At 42.0% G+C, this 27,056-nt stretch overlaps 1 protein-coding gene across 2 annotated transcripts in view; it reads left to right on the top strand.

The window, feature by feature from the left end:
* znrf3 (zinc and ring finger 3) overlaps positions 1 to 27,056 on the top strand; it is a 129,544-nt gene that overhangs the window by 77,237 nt on the left and 25,251 nt on the right. For both annotated transcript variants that reach the window (XM_088336618.1, XM_088336617.1), the window contains exon 2: positions 9,427 to 9,549. In XM_088336618.1, coding sequence (XP_088192744.1) covers positions 9,427 to 9,549 — 123 coding nt within the window. The remainder of the gene's footprint in view (positions 1 to 9,426; positions 9,550 to 27,056) is intronic.

The following is a 27,056-nucleotide window of genomic DNA, read 5'->3' as shown; positions in this document are numbered from 1 at the left end:
ATGGCGGCAGTTATAAGGAGAGAGATGAGGACGGTTAACCGTGAATGGGGTTTTGGGGTTTTTAAGGGTTATTGATCTATCTTCGTTATTCATTATCCATTATCCGTTATCGTTCAGTTCATAATACGCTACAAAGCCTAGGAGCCGGGACACTTACTCTCAGCCAAAAGGCCAAGCTAAGGTCCTAATTTCGCAATTGCGGTATGGCCTTTTTTTAACAGATACACATGAGGCGTTGCGAGCGTGTTATTAGTAGCGCGTTGGTACCTTTCACAGGCACGGTTTGGGATGAAAATTATATTATTATTATTAAAGCTTTGAAAACTCTCTCGTTGTACCGTCTTTCTTTGTAAATATGTGTAACCATGTATAATATGTATTTGCAACCGTATATTTTTGTAATGTATTTATTTTAGAGACTTGCTGTGTTTTCTACGAGCGAATCAAAAAGAAGGGGCGGAGCAAACACGGGCTGACGGGAAGTGGGGTGAAGCTGAATGAAATCTGTTTGTTGTTGCAGCGGACAATAGTGGATACCGGTATATATTTTTCCCACCCTTAACTTTGGAAATATACATTTTTTTTCATTGGATTACTTTCAACGGGACCCGGGCTTTAAAGGTCTTCATTATATTCTAATTACAGGTATCATTTTCCGTTCATGTTGCCGATTGTGGTGTTTGGATTGTATACTATATTTAAAGTTACAATCGCGGCATCTAGTCAAATTTGGGATAAGCTTTTGACTTTGCTACACGTTTAAATGTGGGCGCATGCGGCTTATATACAGGTGCGGCTTGTGTAAGGACAAAACCAATAATGCCCGTAAAATGTAGTGCGTGCGGCTTATAATCAGGCGCGCTCAATAGTCCGGATTTTACGGTACATGTTTATTTTTTTTACCCAGTAGTGTCATGTCTAATCTTGTTGCAAACAAAGTTCACTACGTTGTTATTCATGACAAAAAAATTCTATTCTATTCATGTTTGCCAAGTTGTCCAACATCTACTGTTAATGCCATCATGCTAATCATATAAATTTCTTGAAATGAAGACCTTGTTGGGTGCAGCAAAGCAATTCCAAACAGGTAGAGCGCTCGTCTTGGGATCAAGGGATCCCAGTTCGAATCCCGGCTCGTCCGTGTTACATGTCGAAGTGTCCTTGGGTAAGACACTGAACCCCTAACACCCCCAATATGCAGGTTAGCGCCTTACATGGCTGCAAGGCCGCTATTGGGAAATGTGGAGCACATTGTAAAGCGCTTTGGGAAGTCTTGACTTGAAAAGCGCTATATAAATGCAGATCATTTCATTTCATTTCAAACAACAAGTCATCCCCGTTCATGTTTCGAGTTCTTCTTTACTGGACATCGTACAGTTGTACTTCCTTATACTAGCTTAATTTGCTTCAAGATCGCGCTTGTAGCTGGAATTACTTTTCATTTCAAGCCCCCATTTCTTGTTCCAGAATGCCTCGATAACTTTAAAATGCTATTTTGAAACCGATCGAAGACACTCTGTGTCTGTCCGTGTAGCCAAGCAACCCCAAAAACTTCAGCGAGCCTCAAAGTTTCGAAGGAATTCACTAGGGGTCAGCCGGGGGTCTCCTGAGCAAAGTGGCCGGTCATTTGGGGGTCAGTTGCGGGGTGTTGGTAGACGGGGCAAGCCCCGCGCTCAAACACGACGCCGGGTAGGCAGGTGGGTGCGAGGACTGGCGCCAGGCCTTCCTCGAGGTTCTTGTGTGCATGTGATCAACAACACTTTGCTTCAGTTGACTTTGTCTGCCAGGACATCTTGCAAAACCTGCTTTGGAGGCGAGGCGGTGAAGAAGACGGGGCAAGCTGCCGCCTCTCTTTCACTCTCTCTTTTTTTTTCTTCTTTTGCCTTTGACGCTGCCCGCCGCCTTGTTGAACGTTACGCGACATGCTTCGGCAAGCGCCGTGCTGAAAATAGATGAGCGATCCGGCGAGTTCTTTTGAGGTTTTTGGCTTTTGTAGACCGCAGGCATCCGGTGCCCCCTCTACAGACGCCCCTAAATTCAAAAGCCCTCGTAGCTGGTGGCGAAAGAAGTGGAATTTCGTTTTGTTACATTGTCGCTTAAATATAGCTTTATTTTGAAAAGAAGAGCATCAGTGTGTGAACAGATGTACCGTTTCAGGGGGCGAAAAAGAGACCACCCGGAAATGATCACTTTCTCAGATTCTGCTCTTTTTTTTAACTGCTCAATTTATATAAAAAATGATCTTTTACTGTCATTAATAACAACAACGTGAACTTTGTTTACAAGGGCATTACAGCTGGCACTCAAGGATAAACATGTAATGAAATACTTAAAGGATGTGTGCGGAATTTGAAACTTTTTTAGTTGCTGCCGCCATCTCCTGGCTTCTGTCATCATTGCAGTCTCAGTCTGATGGTTCATGATATTCGTGTGTTTATGTGCATTTCTCAGACACACTCAAATAATCGTCCTTTTCAACTATCTCAGGGTTGGGTTGACATTTACACTCCACCCGAAGCAGACCTATTCTTACTTTCACCATTTTAATGCTACACTAACAAATATACACAAAATAATAACCAGCAGGGACGAGCATAACGTCACTCTCCAGCTCTCTCAACCACGCATTCCATTTACTTAATGTGTTCAGCCCCATACAGCCTTGCTAAAGTAAGATGAAAGCAGATGGAAAACACAGCATAAGGGCTCTTTGAACTCAGTTGTACATTGATAATACACACTTAATAGAGAAATGTTTAACTCTCAGCTTGTTTAAGGACACCTAAAAAAAATCCATCCCAACTATAAGAATGAAAAATATAATTAAAAAAAAAAGAATGTCGGGATCAATAGGCAAATGAAATGATCTGCATTTATATAGCGCTTTTCAAGTCAATGATTTCCCAAAGCGCTTTACAATGTGCTCCACATTTTCCCAATAGCGGCCTTGCAGCCATGTAAGGCGCTAACCTGCTTATTGGGGGTATTAGAGGTTCAGTGTCTTACCCAAGGACACTTCGACATGTAACACGGACGAGCCGGGATTCAAACTGGGATCCCTTTATCCCAAGACGAGCGCTCTACCTCCTGAGCTACTGCCGCCACCAAATGTAATGGAAAAATATAATATAGAACTTAATGTGAGGTTAATTTCCTAATTCTGCCACAGATTTTGTCGACTAGTAAAGTTATTGAACAAAAGACAGGCAGGCCGCTGAGCAGTATAAACAGCCAGTGGAAACTCTACAATTTACTTAATCAAACAGAAGTATATTCTTTCCTCACAAGTTTTTTTGAAATACAACTTTTATCAGTTCTTGGGATATACATGACTTTCAAAGAACTCTAATACTATGTAGGATTTTGAGGAAAAAAATGGCTTCATTTGGGAATAAGCAATGATTTACATTTACATTTTTATTATGTAAATTAAATCGTGTTCGGAGGGGATGTTCCATTATTTAAACGACACTCATTTTACACAAACAATGCTGAGTATTGGACCACAAACTTCTTCCTCTGTGTGTTCATTTAACATCCGGGTTTTGTGATACGGAGGTTTTATTTTTATTAAAATAACAATGAATAAAACAATATTCTAGGCTTGTGAGTACAGAACAAGTCTGTAATGGTTTCACAAGTGCATTTTCATAATTGGCTACCAGAGGGAAGGAAAATGACTGGATTTGAGAAAAACGAAACAGAAATCAGTGGGAATTCCCCCAAATCCCAGATGCACACCAGTCCTTTTTCCAGACTAAATCCTGCAGGTGGTTGGATAAGAATGAATAAAGTCAAGTGAATAAAGTAAGTCGTAAATGACTACAATCAAATATGGACTCATATATATTGGTACTTATGAGGTGCGTTAAGTAATTAAAGAAGATATAAATGACGTGAATAATAAAAATGTTATATCTAAAAACTCTTACAACCACGGCTTTATAAGCAGTGACTCATTTTATTGTGGTTTTCTGTATTTGAAACTAGGGATATTTTTAACGGGTCCCTAATTCAACAGGTGGATTATTCATGCAATGCTAATGGTGCGAGAAGTTCCAGCAGAAGGAAGCGTTTGTGAGGAGGGAGGCGGTCAAGGGATGGGGGCTGTCAATGTTCGAAAGTGTAGAGCGTGCTCTCCCCCTGATCAAAGACTCGATGAATCGTGTTGCAGGAGGGAAGAACAATAGTGGGGATGGTGTATCCGGTGAGTTCTCCATCACCAAAAACGAGGGAGGGGTATGACTTGGACTTCCTTAAAAACTCATGCAAGGAAAGTTGATGTGCATTAACTACAACATCCATAGTTGCGGACGTCAGGTGGAGTTGAAATCCACGCCAGGATTTCGTTAAGAGTTAGTCCCGCGTAAGAGATACTCGTGTGAAATGAACCCGACTTCTCTTTCTGCCCCTCTAGAGGCACTATGATGGGCGAGGTAGGACAAAAGCTGCCCCCTGGTGGTATATGCAGCTACCACCTGGTAGCTAATGAGTAGCAGAGGGAAGATCTTAAACCCAAGCCCGACCTGAGCTGAAGTTCGGGCCGAAAATGTCAGTCTTTACATCAAACTCAGGCCGGGCTTCTCTCTCGCTGACTTTTTTAAAGTGCCATGCTAGACTCTTAAGGACATACTGCTGCTGTGATTTATGACTCAATTTTCTTAAATTGTTTCCATCAACTCTTGAAAAAGAGCCGTCGGTAATGGAGAATTGTTGGTTAATTGAACCCCTGCAGAGACAGGAATATAAAAGATGTGAATGTTTATGCCAGTGGTCTTCAAACCACGGCCGATATTTGTTTCGGGCCCCTGAGCAATACCGGATTTTGACACACCTTGGGTTTTGGTTATAACGAGATTCAAACCCGGGTAGCTGTGATAAGAGCGTCAAACTCTTCCCACTGGTCTACCGGTGATATAAATGACATATGGAAAGGCTTTGCGTTTTATCTTATCACACTATCTTTAGTCAGGGTACCAGAGACTCCTATTTTGGTTGTGCATGGCACAAGTTACAATGTCAATAGATTTGTCACTTACAATGCGAAGAAGAGATTAGGACTGCAACAACAAATTGATCAAATCGGTTATTATAAGTATTGACATTGGATTTCATCATTGACTTCTTGTGTCGCATAATTAATGAGCGCATTGAATTTCATTGTGATGTTGTAGTGTAGTCCGGGCTGTTGAGTGGGCATGTGTGTAGTACCTCTTCGATCCAGCAGAAGGCGACTTGAGACCACATTTATTTGCGCATATTTTTCTATCTGGCCAAAACATCAATACGAAACAGTATTTGAATAAAGAAAAGGAAATCAAAAATGTGTTTTTGTTTTTTTTCTCTAATAATCCGATTGATCGAAAAAAATATCGACCGATTCATCGCTTGTAAAAATAAATGTTAGTCGCAGCCCTAGAATTGAATTTATTGTCTTTGTAACATGTGAAACACACAACAAAATTAACATTAGTCTCTGGTACTGTGACTCAAATAGTGTAGTAATGAGATCAAATCTACTGCCTCTTTGCAAGTCATCTACACAACTGGCTGTCCAGTGAGCTGACAACCAAGCTGAACTTGGACCTATTGAGAAGGTTTATATTCCATTGACTTGTTTTTCGGCGAAGAACCTACTGAGTGTTATTAGGTTATTTCATAAATAGTTTAATTATTTGTTTTATAATTTTTGTTCTGTATCTTGATTGTGGCTTTCTGGAAAATACATTTTTTTTTATACTCAGGCATACATCCAATCATCCCACATTTTCTATTTCAAACTCACCCCGACCTCTCATCAGAGAAGTGAAAAGTAATGTGGCCCTGATGAGAAAACTTTTGTGGACCCCTGGTTTTAGAGTCTTGTTTTTAACTTGGATTTCGCTTCAAAAGACAGGCTTTAATTTGTTATCATATGTCACCTCTCCTCCCATGTCCTCACAAATGAAATATGAAATTTACCAACTTAATCAACTTAATTGATCGGGCTTGGGCTGGGTCAGGATTTAATACTTGCGGGTCGGGTCGGGCTAGTTTTTATTTCTTAAAGTCCAATCTTACCTCTTACAAAGAGTCGTCAATTACTTCTGCTGGGTGCAAGTTCATCAGCGTCAAGCAAAACTACCAAAATAACTCCAAAGCTACACTTAGGACCACTCGGGACGTTTTGAGTAGCGCTAGCTTCTTCGGCCGTCCCAACGGCACCGAAAGGGCCCCTGCTCGTGCAGATAATGGTCAGCCTCTAAAATAACAACAAGGTTCCCAAACAACAACACTGTCCCATTTTGGAGTACAAAAACCTCCCAAGGCCACGCACAATGCTCCAGTGTTCAGGATGCGGGGGCGCCGGCGGGGTTCCCCCCTTTTGCCATCTTGCTCGGCCTTCCAGGTTGGCTTTGGTAACTTGTTTTGCACTGTTTCTTTGAACTTCACCTGTGTTGTTGCTACACAAGCAGACCTTTCACTTTCTGTGCTGTTATTTCATTTGTGATACCTCCAATATCTCAACAATCCATTAACACAAGAGCACTTTGCATGCAAATAACATTTTATTGCAAGAACATTTTATTGCTCTTGATCAACTGGTCGATCTACGTTTCTACCCTCACCTATGGTCATGAAATTTGGGTTATGACCGAAAGAACACGATCCTGGATACAAGTGGCTGAAATGAGTTTCCTCCGCAGGGTGTCTGGGCTCTCTCTTAGAGATAAGGTGAGAAGCTCAGTCATCCCGGAGGGACTCTGTGTAGAGCCACTGCTCCTCCGCATTGAGAGGAGCCAGTTGAGGTGGCTCGGGCATCTGATGAGGATGCCTCCTGGACGCCTCCCTCAGGAGGTGTTCCGAGCATGTCCCACCGGCAGGAGGCCCCGGGGGCGACCCAGGACACGCTGGAGGGACTATGTCTCTGGGCTGGCCTGGGAACACCTCGGGATCCCATCGGATGAGCTGGAGGAGGTGGCTGGGGATAGGGACGTCTGGGGTTCCCCCTTTAAGGCTGCTACCTTTGCAACCCGACCCCGGATAAGCGGAATACGATGGATGGATGGATGCAAGAACACTAAATTATGCGTGGATTTGCAAGAACCTATTAGCGCCCAAAGTGTCGACCTCGCCCAAGTAGAATACCCAGCAACAACAGTCTATTATGCTTGTAATAATGAAAGTTATTTGTATGTTTTACAACCTGATATTCCTCATGAATTCCAGACAATTACACTTTTTGTGTTTTGTTCTATAGCTTAGATTATAGATATGCACTTATTTCAAATACTCCTTCTGTCTTTGTGGTCATTTTTGAACACCCATCCCTCACGTTTGTCCACGTGTAAGTCTTTGACTTGGTTCAGGAAGTGAAATCCCTGCCGTCTTCAAGTTTCGTTCCACTCACTGCAATGCGACGTCTTCATAATCATAAGTGACGGTGTGAAAAAAAATGCCGCCGGATTTCATCAAAAGCGCTAGAAGTTGTTACGCCGTAGAACACTGCAACACGGTCGTTTGACCTGATTTGCATGCGCCCCCTTCTTCAAGTCCTTCATAAAAACCCCTTCAGGTCCTGATCCGTCTCACTCTGCTTGGATTGGCCACTAACCTGCACCCGGTGCAAAGGTTAGGGGTCACGTCAGAGAGAATAAGGATATCTGGGGTCATCAGCATTGGCCCCGGGGCTTGGAGTGGACCGCCATGGGGGCACGGCGCCACAATGCTGGCTGATTTGGGAGGGCTGCGGTCGTTGGGTTAATAGGATAAGTGGCCCTGCAGGTCAGTTAGGAACGCTTCTGATGCTAATAGTGTACTTTGTCTTTACGCGGTTGCCAGGGAGGCAAATGAACCCCCTCTTGTGGTCCTTAGTGACCACCAAACTGAGGTGATAGCGGATATATCAAGTCTCCGCAGCAGGAGTAGGTTGGGAATTAAATTTTGAAAGCGACTGTTTACCTTGCGGGCTTTTGTAAATTGAGGACATTGTTCTCAGCAGAAGCGCATTAATGTTTTGACTGCGATGCAATTTTAGTATTTAAAATGAAACTCTCTGATTTTAGAGACAGCTATTATCTTCTATGTGCTAAACAAGGGGTCCCCAACGTGTTGCCCACGGGCACCAGTGAGCCCCCTAAGAACACCAGAGTTGCCTCCAGATCGGTTCTGAAAATAGCTCACCAGTGATGGGTCATTTTGATTTTCCGGGAAATTTGATTTCTTACTGGCATTGTGTTTTAGTGGGTGAGCCTAATTTAGCTCAAGTTCTCGTAATCTAATAATCTCATTACCTAATAATTGTCCAGTTTCATCTTGAGGGATAAAAGCATGACCAACTTGGGTGCCGAGGTGCTCAACTTGTTTGGGTGTTTGGGCATTTGGGTTGGCCATGGTCACATATTTTTCTTTTTTTGGCTACTTTTTTCCTTTTTACCTTTTTATTTTAGTTTTTCTTGTGTATGTGTTTGTCTTGCTGTCAGTCACTCGTTTCGAGGGACATGACCAGCGATAGATAGATCTGATAATTCCAACCTTGTAATAACATAGTAACAACATAGTAATAACATGATAAAGTGTCATTTTTGATATACATATTAAAGTGGTAGCCTTTCATGCCAATCATGAACAAAAAGTTGTTCTCATCTTCAAAAAGGTTGGTGACTCCTGCTCTGGACCAAAGTATTTTGTGCCATATGTCCCATGTCAACACTAGATGACATCACAGTTGCTCAGTTAATTACCAATCACGGTGTTGCTTCAGAAAACAGATGAACGGCATTTGGTTTTCACCTAAGCCTCAGGCTATTTTGAAGCTATTCAAGTGGACTGCGAGTAGCAAAAGGGCTAACAATGGCTTTTTCCTCTTAAAATTAGCAATGAGGGATTTGGTAGAAGACAATTGACTTATTTAGGTAAAAAAAAATTGCCCCTTGTTAAGCGATTGTCCCACCCACCCCCATCAGTATTGGAATACACACCCAGCTGCCTGTCAACGCCAAGATCTGGCTAATTTCTAAAGAGCTGGATGACGCTTAAGACCGAAAAATAACGGCGACGAGATGATGAAGCTGCTGTATCTAAACCAGATCAGAAGGCTTCTCCTGCTACTGATAACCATGGAAACCGTTACTATGTGTTTTATGAGAGGCAGCAAATCCTTACCCCAAAAAACAGAAGGATGGGCGCTACCAGGCTGTACTTGCCCAAGACCTACTATAGGAAACGGTGTCCCAATGACTTAAGTGTGGTTAAGGTATCCGTGAACCATGAAACCATAAACATTGACAAAAATAATTAATAAATTGCAGTATAAAATCATCTTCCTTTAATAATGTTAATTTTATAATGGTTTTCTCTAAAAAATATGGAGGGGTGTGTACTTATAAGAGGGCAATGGCCTTCTGCAATGCGTAAACATTAATGGTTCTTTTATCCTCCTTCCAGATGCATCCTTTGGGTTTGTGTAACAACAACGACGAGGAGGACCTGTACGAATATGGCTGGGTTGGGGTAGTCAAACTGGAGCAACCAGAACTGGACCCCCGTTGCCTCACCGTGATGGGAAAGGTAAGCTCCTGAAACATGGAATGTTCAGAAAATAGTTTTTTTTTTGTCCGTGATGATCTATAATATCCCTAGATCACTACACAAATCAAGCCTTAAGATGGATTTGTATCGTAATACATGCAGCAGGGAGAAATGATAGCCCAAGCAAATGTGCATTCTGACGAAATTTTGAGTAATTGGGGATATGTTCGGGCAACTAGAAGGATTGTTTCTGAGTTACAAGGTTGGAAAATAGATACATGTTTTAAATACTTTCTCCTGCAAAAATAAGGTTTTTTGCTATTTTGGTTATAAAATGACATTTTTTGTTGTCATTTTTGTTTGGTGCTTTTGTTGCGTGCACCCAAAATAATAAGGCATGTGTAACTGAAGTGATGGTCTACGTTTTTTTAGGTAGTGCTTGCAGCAATGAACTATCTGGGGAAACCGTATTACTTTCCTATGACTGATTGTTTTTCTACTATTTCTACAATCACTTGATGGCAGCGAGCTAATTGCTAAACCTGCGGATCTCCTCTTGGCTCTTGGGATCGCCAGTACACCAGCATTTTCAGAGCGAAGGCTCCATGTCGGGACATAGGGATGAATTAAATCTGAAAGATATGAGGGAGCAGGTCCATCCATGATTTTGTATCTTACCAACAGAACCTTAAAATCACATCTTAAGCTAAAAGCTAATACTCACCCCAACAGTTTTCTTCTTAACTGAATAAAGTAAAATAAATAAAGATTTTAGAATACAGAACGGCCTCCATTTTTACAGTTCTCTCGCTAACTGCTAAGCACATCTTGAGAAGCAATCACTCAAACGGTCGTCTCGGCTCCGAGAGGAATCGTAAACTCCGCCCACGAGGGTCCTGTCCCACGTTTGAACCTGGAAGCATTGCGCCTGACATGCTAACCGTGCCCGCCGATAAAAATTTTCATCACCGATCGATTCTCCAGGGCTTCAATTCGATTGAGACCAAGCGTGTCCGAGTCGCGTTTCAGGCGGCCGAATTGAATTGTCATAGTCCTCAACTAGTTGAAACATTGTATGCAATGAGATTGGACATGGCACTCCAGGGCAAACATGTAATAAAGACTTTAAAGAGGAAAAATAGACAAAAGTCTATCAGGATAAAAGACAGAAAAAACATTTATGTAGTGCTTAGAGACTGGCCTAAGTTGTAGTCTGATGGAGATAAGTGCATCATAAAAATAGTGCAATAAGAAAAAGTGCAATAACATTTAGCAACAACAGAATCCCCCAAATTTGGTATATATTTTCAGCCATTATATTTAGCAGTAACAAAAAAAGCAAAAAAAAAAAAGCAAAATATGTTTTTACAGTTATTGAGCTTGTTTAGGGTGGTCATCTTCCTGGGGAAGAAGCTGTCTCTGAGCCTGTTTTTCATACTTTTGAGCGCCTAACAAAGTCAAGTCATGGTTATTTATATATTCCTTTATTACAAGAGGTCTTTAAGGGCAGTACAGACTACCATTACACCATCCCCTGATCTAAAACCTACATGAGGGCAAGGAAAAACTCCAAACGCCTCAGAATGAGGAATTTAAGAAACCTTGAACGGGGGCCGCACATAAGTTAATCCCCCTTCCAGTAATTTAGATTTCTCCTTGAGCTCTTTTAGCACTTGTTTTCAGTTGCACCACGCGATACAGTGACATCTAGTGGTCAAATGTATTTCCCTTTAAATGTATATTGACGCAGCACGGCGGAGCAGTGGTTAGCACGTGTGCGACACAGTTCTGAGGTCATGAGATCAAACCTTCCTGTGTGGAGTTTGCATGTTCTCCCCGTGCCTGCGTGGGTTTCTCCGGGCTCTCCGGTTACCTCCCACATTCCAAAAACATGCGTTTCAGGTTTCCTAAGGTGTGAATGAGCGAGTGACTTGTCTGTCTCTGTGTGCCCTGCGACTGACTGCCTGGCAACCAGTTGAGGGTGTCCCCTGCCTACTGCCCGATGATAGCTGGGATGGGCTCCAGCACCCCCGCGACCCTACTGAGGATAAGCGGTGCAGATAATTGATGGATGGATGTATACTGACTCATAAATTATCAATTTATCTTACCCAGGCAACTGGTTAAAAAGGTGGTGGGAAGAGTCTTTAATAATATTGATAGCTCTGCTACGGTATCGCAAGCCGGCATTGTCCTCTAGACTTGGCATAGAGCAGCCGATGATCTTCTGGGCTGTGTTGATTACTACCGGTACTTTTTATTTACACTTTCCGTGTGTGGCCCTCAGCAACGTTCAAGCACCATCGCCTCCAACTTAAACATGTGCCAAGAAAACATTTCTCAGTGCTGCCCAGGGCCCACTACAAAGCGCTTAAAAATAACACCGAAAAGCAGCGAGGAGAACGGTAGAAAAAAATAAAAAGGACAGAAAAATCTCCTCGTGTTATCCCCTCCTTGAAATAAAGCGAGCCGCTTTCAAGTTTTGGCCAGAGGCAGCACGCAAGCGTCAAATGTGTATCCTGTGTGGGAAGAGACCTAAAAACCGCCTTCGCCTGCGGAACAATGTGTGCGGCCGGAGCCACGGGGGTCTCTTTGCTTTCCGCCGTTGGGTCCCCATCGTCCCGACTGGAAAAACCTTTGAACCTTCGTCCCGTCGTAAAATTCTCTTACTTGAAATAGTTGTCGCTCGCCAGACATTCAGCCCGTGCCTTCCTTTGGTCTTCCGGAGGAATGTCTGCAGAGAACAACCGCTTGCAGCAAGTAGACAACATTTTTTTTAGTCATTTCTGCACAAAACTTTCAGAACAGTTCACCAAATTGGTGTCAAAACACTCCTATATTCGTTGACAGCCGTACTACAGTAATCCCTTGGTTATCGCATTAAATGGGGACCAGAGTCCCCCGCAAATGGTGAAAATCTGCAAAGTAGTCGCACCTCCAGAAAAGCCCTCAAGGCTATCTATGCACAAAAACAAAGAACACAGAATTGCAGTAATAGGAATTTTCTTTATTGTCATTATACAAAAGTACAACGAAATTGAAGGGCTTCCCCTTTCAGAGTGAGAAAGCAATTTAGAGAGTAGCTGGCTAGTTGCAAGCTAGCATCGGTTATCCTCAAGTTAAGCCAGGTGATTAAAACATAACTGTCCCAAATGTAGGGTTTCCCACAGGTTGTCGCACCAGGTCATCCGTTTCATGGGTAATGGATCTGGAGTTTGTGAGATACAGACTCAACAGGGATGGCTTAAGAGAGTTTTCAGCCTAACTGTAGCATTAGGCCTGCAACCTTGCTATTTTGCTCTCTCAGTTACTTCGTGAACCCAATAACAATCCATGGAGCACCCGCTGGTGATCACCATTTCTTTGCGCTCTTCTGACTTTCCTCTGTCCGATTTAAGTGATGAATTTCTTTAAATGTAACAAGCCACTAAAAGCTATCCTGGCGCCATCCTCCACAGTTTGTTTGGTGGCCAATTGAGCGCCTGTTTTGCTGTTAGACCAGTGTATTTTGTCAGTCAATCACACCCACTCAACACACACAGCCCTCCTTTACCTGCCCCTGTAAGAGCATTTTCTATGTGCTGTCTATCAGAACACAATGCATGATACGTTAATATCAATTACATTACTGACAACTCAAAATCAACAAAGCAGTGAACCAGAGATAACCGAAGCGCAAAGTAGCGATGGGCCTCTGTAAACAAAACCTTGAATTGGCTAAATTTGACACAAATTCCAACCTTTGTGATTCGAATATTGCTTTCTATGACGCAATATTGAGTCGAGTATTTCTTTTGTCTGAATGTATAGTCCACCATCGTAGTACTTGGGGTGATATTTCACCAAAATACATTGAAATGTCCTGTTTAAAAATGGCGTATATCATTTAAAACCCTCTTTTCTCCGTCTAATTGTATTTGTCATACTGGCTGACAATTAGCAAATTTTAACCTAAGGTAGGGCTTCAGCCTCAAAATAGGGCTTTAAAACATTTGTAGTGTTTCGGCTTGGGTTTTGGCTTCAAACTAGTGTTTTTAGGGTTTCCAGATAGGGTTTTAAAGTAGGGTTTCTACCCTAAACACACTTGTTAAGTCTCCCGATTTGGTCGGGAGACTTCCGCTTTGGCTACTATTCTCCCGCCTACCGATCTGAGAGCAACATCTACCGATTTCTATAATTTTTTTTATTATTATTATTTTTTGGTGGTCGCCGAAATTTTTATGTGAACAAAGTTTTGCCGATTAAAATGTAGACGATTTATCCATAGTCTGTATCATCGTCTTTTTCGCCATTCTGCACCGGAAAAAGCTTTGATCGAGACTCGGCAATCATAATATCGATTTCCACGTGATATCATTCCTTCGGATTGGCTGGCAACCAGTTCAGGGTGTCCCCTGCCCACTGCCCGATGATTCCTGGGATGGGCTCCAGCACCCCCGTGACCCTACTGAGGATAAGCGGTGCAGCTAATGAGATGAGATGAGATCATTCCTTCGAGAGCAGCAGACGAATAAGAGTGCTACATATGACTATGTCAAAAAACACCAGAAAATTTGGAATAATTAAACATTGTAATAATCACATGTAAACATAAAATAACAATAAAGTAGATCAAAAAACAAATTTTATTGCTGTCTTTTCAAATAATAATAATAATAAAAATAATAATCCCGTCCCCCCAAAAAATCTCCCGATTTCCCATTTCTAAAACTTAACATGTATGCCTAAATTAGGTTTTTAAAGCGCTTCCAGGTTTCCCAGTTAATGTTTCCAACTAAGGTTTCGAAGTGATTTTAGGGTTTCCAGATAGGGTTTAAAATCAGAGTTTTTGCCTAAATTCGGGGTTAGATAATGAGATTATGTAGATTGTTTTCATGAGTTATTGTTATTTTGTAATTTTGTGCAAAAAAAAAGTGTAGAAAACCGGTACAATAAGGAAAATATCCGGGATGGCCCGAGGCTCCATATCCATTCTGCAGATCCATTTCCAGAAAAGGTTGTGAGAAACAACCTAATGAATTCTTTCGAATCTCGATCACATCTGATATCGAAAAACGAGCTACCGCGAAATTGGTCCCTTTTGATCGAATTGTGACATTGCTACTTAAACTTAACTATACAATTGGACTATTTTCCTTTTCATGGCAACTTCTTCGCCTTGCCTCGCGTGTTGCAGGCGAAATAACCCCGTGACCCGGTAGCCGTGTCCTCACCTTGCACTTGTGGACGCGTGTGGAATGCGTCTGGAATGCAGGTAGGCTCGGCAGCCACAAGGAACTGGCACCAAGCCGTGCACTTTTCGGCCCGGAGGGTTGGCAAGGCTTTCGGCCACAAAACAATGGCCTCTGCCATTTTTAAAGCGGGGGTGTTTTAATTATTTGTGCAGCTGACTTGACAGAAAAAAAAGGACATCTCAGAAGTAAAAAAAAAGTCCCTGAGTAACTTTTGTACTGCAATGTTGGTGGTGTGAAATAATCTTCCCTTGGCAGATTTTTTATTTTTTATACTTTGGACAAGAATTGTACAGGTGCTTGAGATCTTTAAAAATGCTTGAATTTTAATGTCGTCTTTTTAAGGAATGAAAAGTACTTGAGTTTTGGGTGGAGTGCTCGTAAATACTTGAAATTGTTGCCATATTTCTCAAAAGGCTACTTTAAAACGACGCGTACACTGCTTTCTGGTGGCTTTGCTCTGCCATTGCATTTCTTCTTCCCTTGTGATTAACAGCAGCTGGCATTAGTTTGTAGGGCATTGTCTGATTAAGCATCATCCCCATACATGACGGGTGCATGCCACCCCTAAACAGGGTTCTATGGAATTTATTAGGGGCCATGTAAAAAATTAAGGTAACATTTCCCACTGGTAAATTATAATGGAAAGAACTTCCTGCAACTGAAAATGTTTCTATTTTTACCCATCACCTTGATTAGAGATTTGGCTCAATAACCACTATATCATCAATTGACAGCCGATGTAAAAATTATGTGTCTTTATATATGCTCATGCGAGATTAGAAATTGGATAAGTAAATCTCAGATATGTTTTTGGTTCTGCTAATTATAAGATTCACACCGGAGTTGTTATTTAGATGGTATTGGAGAAATTGGGAGACTGGCTACGAAAGTCCTTTAAAAATACTTGAATTTGGTCATGAAAAAGGCGTAAGAACAAAAAAAAAACAGTCAGAAAAATTGTTCCATAGGAAAACAATCATCCAATCAAAGATTAGTTATTCTTTTATTTGAACTTGTAAAACTATTAAAAAATAAAAATAGATACATTAAACTCATCATTATGATTACAAAACCCTCATAAAATTATACTCTTTTAAAGAAATGTTTTTCTGATTTTACTAGAAAAACAGCAGTATTGTCAGATCATTTTCTCTTTTGGACTTGAAAATAAATATAAGAATAAAGCTTATAAGAATTTGAGAAATGAAAAAAATATATAAGAAAACCAATATTTGTTGTAGTTAAGAATACTCACAGATTATGTTCTTTTTAAGAAATCCCCTTTTTATTTCTTGCTTAAGTATTTCATGTTTTCGTTTCCTGTTGACAAACCACACTATGGTAGTTTTAGGCTGCTTCTCACCTCCTGATAATGGATGGCATGCTTCTATGTCCTCAGCATTGATATATATCCCTTTATGACTCATAAAAGCAATGACCTGTTGCTTAGTAGATTCTTGATCAGCATTCGTTGCAATACTTTTATTTGCCACAGCCTTGGCATAGGTCCGAGGTTTGATGTCCAGACCGGTGATAAAAATGTCATTGATCCTTGTTTATCTAATCTTTTTCTTATTTAACTAGAAAAACAATTTGACAATTTAGGTAATTATACATTTTTACTTTCAAAAACATAGTTCATTAGGAAAAAATTACTCCACAACCAGATGGGTGGCCTTGGGGTCGGGCACCCGTCCTGGGACCCTAGGTCACACGTTTGAGCCCCGGCTGAGTCATACCTAAGACTTACAACACTGGTACCCTTTGCCTTTCTGCATTAGGGCTTGCAATTGGGTTGCAATTGGTCACCTAATGACCAAAAAACAGGAAAAGGTTAAAAAACAAACAAAAAAGTACTCCATAAGAAAAGAATCCTTCTTTTTTTCCTTTTAGAAATAAGTTTAAACTTGAAAAACCATAATTATCTGAGAAAAAAGGCCCTTTACAACTGTCTAATACTAAGGTGGCACCTAAAGACGGATAGAAAAGCGAGTGGCGGCAGACAGCAGAGTGCGATCCAATGGCGACTGGCTGCCGGCCGGCGGCCAAAAAAGGTCCCGCACACTCAGGTGTTGCGTTTGAGGTCGTCCGGGGGGCAAGCCCCACGGCAGGGGAACATCGGGCGGAGGCGGCCGTCCTCCAGTTCCTGGGGCCGACCCCGTTCTGACCTTCTTGCGGGGACGCCGCCTTATCGCGCCTCGTCTGTACGGCGGGTGGGCGTATTTGTGCCGGGACGTCGCGCATCAGCTGTTCGTCAGCTCGGCACACGGGTCGCTTCGGGACGCAGACGGCGCCGTGAGTCACCCTGCCTCGTTGTCCTCGCGTGCTCCGTTCGAGTCCAACTCCGGCCTGCAGGAGCGCGCTCTCCACTGTGACGAGTCCTCTCTCGCTTCGTGACGGGCCACACTTTGGCAGATGGGGAACTATTCATCTAAAACTTCAATTTGTTTCCTTTTAGATTCGAAAAGAAAACAAAATTGAATTTGTGTAAAGGTGGGGCTTGTTGTTTGAGGTGTCCTTGATAAAGTTGAAAGTAGGGCTGCATCAACCAATCGATAAAATCGATTATTCAAAGCGTTGGCAACTAATTAGATCATTGATGCGTTGCATCACGTTATTTACGAGCCACGCAGTACGGTGCATCAATGCAAATAAGAGTTCACACAATTCTGTTGTAGTACCACTTTGGTCCGGCAGAGGGCGTCAAGACCTTTTTATATGAAAAAGTTATCTTACATCCTTTTAAATCTTTTTGGTTTTGTTTTTTTAGCATTGCATCATCTCTCATCTCATTAGCTGCACCGCTTATCCTCAGTAGGGTCGCGGGGGTGCTGGAGCCCATCCCAGCAATCATCGGGCAGTGGGCAGGGGACACCCTGAACTGGTTGCCAGCCAATCGAGGGCACACAGGGACAGACAACTCGCGCGCTCATTCACACCTAGGGACGATATGGACCGGCCAATCCACCTGAAATGCATGTCTTTGGAATGTGGGAGGAAACCGGAGTGCCCGGAGGAAACCCACGCAAGCACGGGGAGAACATACAAACTCCGCACAGGAAGTCCGGTAGCTGGATTTGAACCCACACAGGAGGTTCCCAAGACCTCAGAACTGTGCCTGCACATACGCTAACCACTGCGCCGCCATCAATGGAACAGAAGTACGGAGTAAAGAAAATCAGAAAAAGGGTAAATATAGTAAAATAAAAATAGCATATTTAACTCTACAAAAGGCGGATATTTTTAAGCGTATTATAAATCATTTTAATATTAGGAATGTTGATCATAATCAACGATTTAACAAAAAACAAAAAAATAGTTTTGGCAGGGTGTTTTCAATTTTCATAATTTTTGGCGGATAAAAATGTTGCTACACATAAAATAAAAGGTATTGCTCTTTCGTTTTTGTTTGGTATGACAAGCCAAAATGTAATATGGTGGAATAAGAATAGAATAGAATATACCTTTATTGTCATTGTTACAACATGGGATATATTGTGACAAGGAAATTGGACGTGGCACTCCAGTTCCACATTTTACAGTGAGGATATAAGGCGGTAGGAAAAGAGTATCTTATGTATTTGCAGGTATATAGCGTATATTTGTATGTGTTTTTGTTTATTGTCAAGATAATTGACAAACACTCTCTAGACTGTTATTACACCATCCCCTTATCTAAAACCTACATGAGGACAAGGAGAAACTCAAAAACCTCAGCATATTACCTTTCCCCAACATGTTTATGGGGAGAAAGTATTTACACACTTATCGTTCAGATCCACACCTATATTCTCAATTTACCCAAGATCTAAAAACTATGTCTTGATAAATCCACATGCAAGATTAAAAATCACAAATAATGGACACCAGATTTCTTCTTTTAATGGTACTGGAGAAATTGAAAGATTGGCTTTAAAAGTCCTTAAAAAGTGCTTGAATTTGGCCATGAAAATGTGTCATTTTTAGCCAACGCCTTTATTTAGAGAGATTCGTCTGAAAATAGTTACACATATGTTGTTTAGTTCCACAGATTCGCAATTTACTCACGATCTAAAAATCATGTGTCTTGATAAATGCACACTCAAGATTATAAATAGTATACGTTAATTGATAGAAATGTGTGGAGAGGTGCTGTGAAAGGATAGTGGGAGGTCTGGATGCGTACTAAGGGATGGGAAGGGCACCTGTATGATGCGGCAGGGGTAAACCAGTGAAAGCTGTCGGGCCCTGCTATTGAACAAAAGAGTGTGTTCTGTTACCCTGACCCGAGTGACATGGCCGCTTTCTTGTGTCCCGTTTCATCTGGAGGGACGAAAGCATGACCGACTTGGATGCCGAGGTGCTTAACTTGTTTGGGTGTTTGGGTTGGCCATGGTCCAAAAATTTTGTGTATGTTTTTTGCTGCTTTTTCCCTTTTTTATTTTCTTTATTTTTGCATGTGTTTGTCTTGCTGTCGGTCACCCCTCTCGAGGGCAGGGTTGGGTAGGGTTACTTTAACTGGATTACTTTCAATTACTTTTGGATTACTCCAATACCAAATATGCTAATAAAAGACAAAAGAAACTAAATATGAATAGAATGATGACTCACAACACGTGGTAAGCTTTCTCTCCTGGCTTTGATCTCTTTGATCTCCGGCAAAACTAACAAAATGCGACAGAAACTAAATGAAAACAAATCTAAACAGGTTGCCAACATCATTTTTGCCGTTCCATGTATTCCGTGACTCCCCAAACCTGCACAAAATTTAGTCATTTTATTCATATTTAGTTTCTTTTGTCTTTTATTAGCATATTTGGTATTGGAGTAATCCAAAAGTAATTGAAAGTAATCCAGTTAAAGTAACCCTACCCAACCCTGCTCGAGGGATATGACCAGGGTAGATAGTAGATAGATAGACAAAAAAAAACATAATTCACACAGGATTTCTTCTTTTAATGGTACTGGAGAAATTGAAAAGTTGTCTTTGACAGTCCTTAAAAAGTGCTTGAATTTGGCCATGAAAAAGCAGTCGGAACCCTGGAAACCGCGAAAACGAAACCTCGATACAGCAAGGGATTACTGTACTCTGCTTTTCTGTTTTTCCAATGTTAATGGAGGCAGTATGACCACAGCCCCAGACTCATCCAAACTTGGAATGCCCGCTAAATGCTCTCCTCATGCCCCACCCTCGAGTGCGGCGGCAGGAGGGCTAGCAACTGATGAAGGGGACTCTGCAGGGGGTCCCGGGTGGGGGGGGGAGAACGGCTTACCGAGCTCCGAGCTCCCCGGGCGGCTCTTTTCATGTCGGCGCGCGCTAATGTTATCCCGCCACGGCTTTTCCCGGCGGGGTGTCGAAGGAGGGGCGCCCCCTCCTCTTTGTGGATCCTTCTCTTAAATCAAGCGCTTTTTCCGGAGCGTCCCGTTGCGTCCGTTTCCATGGTCACTGGGAAGCTGCCCGTGTCATGCGGCGGCCGGTGAGCCGTCCCGGTGAGAAGGAACCGGCGTGCCTCGGGCTCTGTCGAACATTCCGATGAAGGGAAGTTGATTAGAAGTCCATTCAATAAAATTATGACTCACAACACGTGATAAGCTTTCTCTCCTGGCTTTGAATGAAAATAAATCCAAACAGCTTGCCAACATCATTTTTGCCATTCCATGTGTTCCGTTACTCCCCAAGCCTGCACAAAATTGAGTCATTTTATTCATATTTAGTTTCTTTTGTCTTTTATTAGCATATTTGGTATTGGAGTCATCCAAAAGTATTTGAAAGTAATCCAGTTAAAGTAACCCTACCCAACCCTGTTTCTAATCTTATCCATTATCTCGTGGTTTAAAAGGCGCACCGGGTTTTAAGTCAAGTCATGTTTATATGTATAGAAGGTGCCCTTTAAAATTTCTAGCCAATGTTGGGTTTTTGGGTGCACGTTATAGTTCAGAAAATACGGTATTTGTTGCATGTGAATTCAATCGGAGCTCAACCCGGAATGTCTGATCAAAAGCAATCCAGCCGCCCCCGACCCCACGGAAAGCTTCCCCCCTTTCCTTACCTTCATCTTTTTTGTCGGGGAATGCGTGCGTGAGAATCCTCGTGGCCGGCGTGCCCCGCTGCGTCCGAGGAGGGGCCCCTGCCCGCTAATCGGGGGCCTCCTCCTATCTGGAGATGCTTCCAGAGCCGGAGGATTAGCGGGGGCCCGAACGGCATCCTGGGCTCTTGCGATGCTTTAATGCTCGGCCGGCCAGCCTGCGATTGTCCGGCAACATGTGATGAGGAGGGGAGGGGAGGGAGGAAGACCCTTGCTTTGTCCAGTCCAATTGACTCACATAGAAGGTGGGGTACGTCGTTTGAGGTGTCCTAAGAAAGTTCAATATTTTCTCTTATTCGGTATGTGTTAACAAAGCCAAGACAAGTTCAAAGAGCCCTTATGCTTTATATTCTGCATCTTACTTTAAGCACTGCTGTTTGGGGTGGAACACATGAGGTTTGAGAAATGGGGGCTGTGACATCATGCTCGTTTTTCTTTATTTATATTAGTCTTTGAAAATGGTGAAAGTCAGAAACGGCCTGCCTTTAGTCTTGCCCAAACCCCAAGAAAGATGAAAAAAAGAGTTCATTCGAGTGTGTCTACGTGGTTTTCGAATTCAATTATATGTATGTATATATTATATATATATATATATATATATATATATGTATATATATGTATATATATTATATTTCGCTCTCTTGCTATTTTCCTCTCTTTCCAACTCTTCTTTTCTTAATCTTTTTTCTCTCCTCTTTTTATTCATTTCTGTCTTTCTTTCTCTCTTGTCTCTTTCTCTATTTGTTTCTATCTTTCTTCCTTTGTTTATTCCTTCCTCTTATTCTCTCTCTTTTTCACTCTTGTTCTCTTATTCTCTGTCTCGTTCTTTCTCTCTTTCTCTTCATCTTTCTTTCTCTTTAATCTACACCTCCGGCTCCTGTGATAGTTTTTTTTTCTACTATGTGGCCCCCGAGCTCAAATAACTTTGACACCCCTAGTCTAAAAGGGGTTTTAAGTTTGGACAGATAGTTACTATCTGACATCTATGGCTCAGCCGGCCTTGAAATGAACGCTTCCACCCGCTTCTGCTTTACAAAATGGCCGACTCAGGGAATCTCGAATCTTCGGAAACGCATCGAATTACCAGGGTTGGGTAGGGTTACTTCAACTGGATTACTTTCAATTACTTTTGGATTACTCCAATACCAAAAAGACAAAATACCGCATACCTCACCTAAGTTCTCTTGCAGCCTTCACGTAACCATGGTCTTCTTACAACCGTGAGTGTAGTAAATCCAGGAGAGTAAAATATTTACGAATACAGAATAGTAAAACATGTTTTCTCTATGCCGTAGTGCAACCCAACCTGTGATTCACATTCATCTTTTTCGGCCAATTGCAGGCTTTGTTTCGCCCCTTTAGCCAATGCGAGCCTGTAAATGATAAAAAGGATCCGCCCTCTTTACCTCCGAATAACTTTAGTGACTGATTCAAATGATGATTGACACATTGGTTAGGGAATGAAACGCTGGTATATAAATCCCAGCATACACCGGGGACAACTTCGCCTTCGGGGGAAAATCTAGTCGGCGGCTGCTTGCTTTAGTGAAATGAAATGAAATGAAATGATCTGCATTTATATAGCGCTTTTCAAGTCAATGACTTCCCAAAGCGCTTTACATTGTGCTTCACATTTCCCAATAGCGGCCGTGATCTGTGCAGCCATGTAAGGCGCTAACCTGCTTATTGGGGGTATTGGGGTTTCAGTGTCTTACCCAAGGACACTTCGGCATGTAACACGGACAAGCCGGGATTCGAACTGGGATCCCTTAATCCTAAAACGATCGCTCTACCTCCTGAGCTAGTTGCAAGATTTTGCGACTTAATATTGATCCATATATAAGGCGCACTGTGTTATAAGGCGCATGGTCAGCTTGTGAAAAAAATAAAGGCTTTTAGGTGCGCCTTATAGTGCGGAAAATACGGTACTTGGTTAATTACACATGTTGCTACTGTTACCGGTTGAAGATGTTTTCTCATCCGTCCTCCAGATGGCGCTCGATTCCCCGATCCCGTAGCAATATTTCACACGCACTGTCTCCGGTGTTACGAAAAAAACGTTAAAAATGCTTTTGATGTCGGTTAATGGTGTGTTTCTATTTGTCTAGCGTTATCATCTTTGTAAAGGCCGAATTTTCTACTCTTGCCAATGCACGTCATTGGTTTAATTGTTGACTGACCGCCAGGGTACTCGCTGCCAGATAAGACAACAATGGAGATTTGTGTTGAGGCAAATGTTGCGCCATCTCACTCTTTTTTCTTCCAAGCGCGACTCAAGGCCGGTTTACAGTCCCAGTGAGGTTATCTTTATTGGGAACAGAACAAAAAATAAAAAAATAAATGAAAGAAGCGCTTTCTTCTAGGTTTGCTGATAAGATCTTTTGATGGCTTTGTTCTCGCTTTGTCGAGAAAAATGACAGCTTTGAACCCCTGAGGGGTTCAAGGCACATTTTGTCCCATTCGTTTATTTCTGTTCGCATGACTTGAATTTAAAACATCCAGAAACAAATAACGGTACGGAAATCGTTTGTGCTTTGGTTGGAGGATTATTGCTCGTTATTTGTCCTCATGTTTATGATTTTTCTTCTGCAATCCAAGCATGCGGGATCAATAATTTATCGCACTGTTTACTTTTTATTGAAAAGCGGAAATGATTAGCATGTGTAACTGTTGATGTTTATAAATTGTGGAACATTTGTTGAAAAATGAAAGGTCCTTTATTCAAGCATTCAGCAGTTCTCTCCGCTATAAAGAAAACAAGCCACGATTTATGTTCTGCTGCCAGAGTTGTTTACGGTTTTATTGATTCAAGCATGCCAATTGCTATCCATCTTCATTAAATAAACAGCTGTTGCCCCGCCTCCCCCCGATTCAAATAATGCAGTAACATTTTCAACCTGTGTTACTTTCTTTTTCGTTATTTTCTAATATGCTAAGGTTTGTATGAAGTTTGACCCTCATTTGACCAACACACAAAAAATCAGATTAAAAAAACAAACATTTATTGCGTTTAATGGGAACCAGCACCCTCACAACATGCAAAAAATCCGCAAAAAGAACCCCCCTTTCCCTTTTTTAACATGTGCTGCGCTGGTGCCCGCTCTCCAGGGATAATGGATCGCAGCCACACTGGTGCTGTTCACTTCAGGTGAAAGAAACAGAAAAAAAGGGTCTCCCGTGCATGACACAAATTTGCTCTCTCAGCACCCGCTTTCTTCTATAGTCGACTGGGGACAATGGATTGCAGCTAAAACAGTGCAGTTCATTTAAGACAGGCCACAATAGCACTCTTCAGCAGGTTGAACTGAAAAACAAAACAAAAACATGTCACTCTGCCAGCCCTTGCTCTCAGCAATAGTCGACTGGGGACAATGTATTACGGCCACTGTGTGTTCAATTTTAGGCGAGGCAGAACGTCACGCTTCCAGATAAAAGTGCCTTCTGTCAGTCCGAAGTGCAGTTCATTTTAGGCAGAAATACAGTTATGGGAAAAAGATTATCTGCCGGGCCACACAAAAATGCTCTCTACCGGTGCCCCTGCTCACAGCAATAGTCAACTGCGGATAATGGACCGCGGCCGCAACTGTGCATTTCATTTTAGGGAGGCCAAAATGCCTTCTGCTCTCAGCAATGAAGTCAGACATAATGGATAACGCCCGCACGAGTGCAGTTAACCTTTCGGTGGACAGAACAGCAAAATAGAGATGCCAGGCCCGACAAAAATGCGCTCTGCTGGCCTCGCTTACAGCAATATGAGATAGGGGGTAACGGAATGTGGCTGCATAAGTGCAGTTCACCTTTTGGAGAACAGAAGAGACAGGCTTGACAGAATTCGCTCTGCCATTCCCTGCTCGCAACGAAATGTATTAAGTTGAAGTGTATCTATGTGCGTGTGCACATTAGAACCGATGTATTTTTCCATTGTCTGATCTAGGAAGTGAGCTAAATGGCTTAGGGAAATTCGTGTGTTTGGGTGGGAAGGGGGTTTGCGGGTTGAGGGATGTTGGTCTTAATTGGGGCGCATAGCTCGTTTTGCCCTGTGACCCTATATCATAACTGTAAGGCCTTGAATGCCCCCTTTACCCACCCTCACTACATCCAAATGCTAACGTCATCCTTTACCCACGTCAAGGCTCACTAAATTTTTTCATTTTTTGCCGTTACATCTGTCTACTACAAGTGTCATGTCCAGCATGGTCGCCGTGGCAACCGGCTGGACCCGCCCCCTCGCCCCCGGCTGTAGCAGATTTTCTAATTTGCGTGTGTGCTTCTTAAAGGCGGGTTTTGGGGATTGCCGGTTGCGGGTTGATTGCATTACTTTGCAGTATTCTGTTCTGTTTGACTTGAGGAAACCTGTACTTGCCCGTTCTGAGTAAAAGCCTGTTTTGTGAGTATTCCGAGTCTGAGTTCCTGTTTGCCTGTAAGCCTGTTTTTGTTTTTGTCCCTGAGTTTTGGACGACTTTTATTTCCTTAATAAAAGTAACTGATCGTTAACGCGAATGAGTTCACCCTTCCTGCCTCCTGCCTGCGATCTGGTCCGGTCTCGTGACAACAAGCTGTCTTTATCTGATAACTGGCTCAGGTTTAGGGCAGCAACAATGAGTCGCCTCGCCGGTGTAAATTCCAAGTACCATTTAAGAAAATGCGGTTTTAAGGACATGCAATGTACATTTTATACGGGAATATTTCGCTATAAAAGAGAGCTTGAGCCTTTTGCTAGACTGTGCCTGACAAACTTTTGAAATTACAGTAAATGCACAGTCCGAAAAACAAATGACAGTTGATGAACCCATTTGATTTTAAACTGTTGAGATCCTTTAAGTCATGTTGTGAATACTACTTCACAAAATGCACAGTGTTCTGGTGACTGTTCTACTGCTTACAAGCCTGTTTTTGGTTTACATTGGTAAAAATATTTACTTGATTTTGATTTTGTATTTATTTGTAGGGACATAGATTTATTTATAGATTTATACCTCGACAGATCGAGAACTGCACCTAATTGGTGTTAAATAGTGCATTTTTATATGATTTTTGTCAGTTTTTGAAACTCGTGACAAAAAGTTAGCAGACACCAGCCATAAAGTTGCCGGCCCCATTTTTCACAACTTGAAACACAATAATCGCAAAAAAAACAAACAATTGTTGCAAAGTATTAAGGATTGATCATCAGTATATATACCAGAACAACACTTTAAAATTAAGTTTATCATAAATTTACTTATAACATTCATTGCATGTATATTACCTCATTGTTTTCCATCTGCCATCAGTATGTACCTGTATTTACTCATCTTCCTTCATACAATGTTTGGTTTGCGTCGTCTGCTACAAGCCACGTGAACTCCTCTTTCCACAATGCTTTTATTGTATGTTTACGTTTTGTAGCGTCATCAATTTTGTTAGCTTCTTTTGAATATTTCTTCTTGGGCTGAGGTTTTGGCTTGATTCCTAACCACTTTACCATTTTTATTGTGTGTTCTGTACGTCTACTTTGGAAAATGATATGGAAATGCGCGACCTTATAAGGCTCGGGAAAGTCTGGAAGCATGATGCAGGCTTCTCATTGGCTGCCGAGTATGCAAATTGCCAAACAGACCGAAATTTCTTGAACAAATTGCAATAAAGCAAAGGTTTGTAACAAGCTACCATTCCATCCTGTCTAAAAAAAATAAAAATAAAAAAAAAAATAAAAAAAAAAAGAAAGATTATTTTTTTCTTTTTTTCCTGAAAAAGTTGTCAGCCACCCGGGCGGAGACGTTTTGTAAGTTGTACGCCCGACCTAAAAGATGCACGCCCCGGGTGTCGGGGCAGACGTTATTTCAGACACTGTTTTTGTGCAGAACCACAGTATGTCCAATCAAGAATGTCCTTTTCATTGTACCCATTTGTCTTGTGTTTATGATCATTTTTGAATCAAATTCTTGCTATCCGATCATTCGACTTTTCCCTTTCAGTAGTCGGTGACGAGTCGACTCTTGAAATAGTCGTTTGTTGCAGCCCGCCTCACGAGATCCTACTTTTAGCCGGTACATTTTGGAAGGCGCGGCCCGGGCCAAAAGATCCCTCGCGTTAAAAAAAAAAAGAAGGTATTCTTGTGTCGGCCCAGGGTAAAAGAAAAAGTTGTGTTTGTTTTCCTGCAAATCACAAAGGGGCCGGCGTCCTCAAGCGGTAAGAAAACAGCATGGGAGGCACACCGAGGAAAAGTAGAGGAAATTTAATTAGCGGCTCGTCCTGCTCCTGCGGC

The sequence above is a fragment of the Urocampus carinirostris genome, chromosome 5 (assembly GCF_059441175.1).
Source record: "Urocampus carinirostris isolate Australia breed hairy pipefish chromosome 5, RoL_Ucar_1.0, whole genome shotgun sequence".
Classification (NCBI taxonomy): domain Eukaryota; kingdom Metazoa; phylum Chordata; class Actinopteri; order Syngnathiformes; family Syngnathidae; genus Urocampus; species Urocampus carinirostris.
This window is presented reverse-complemented; position numbering and strand designations above follow the sequence as displayed.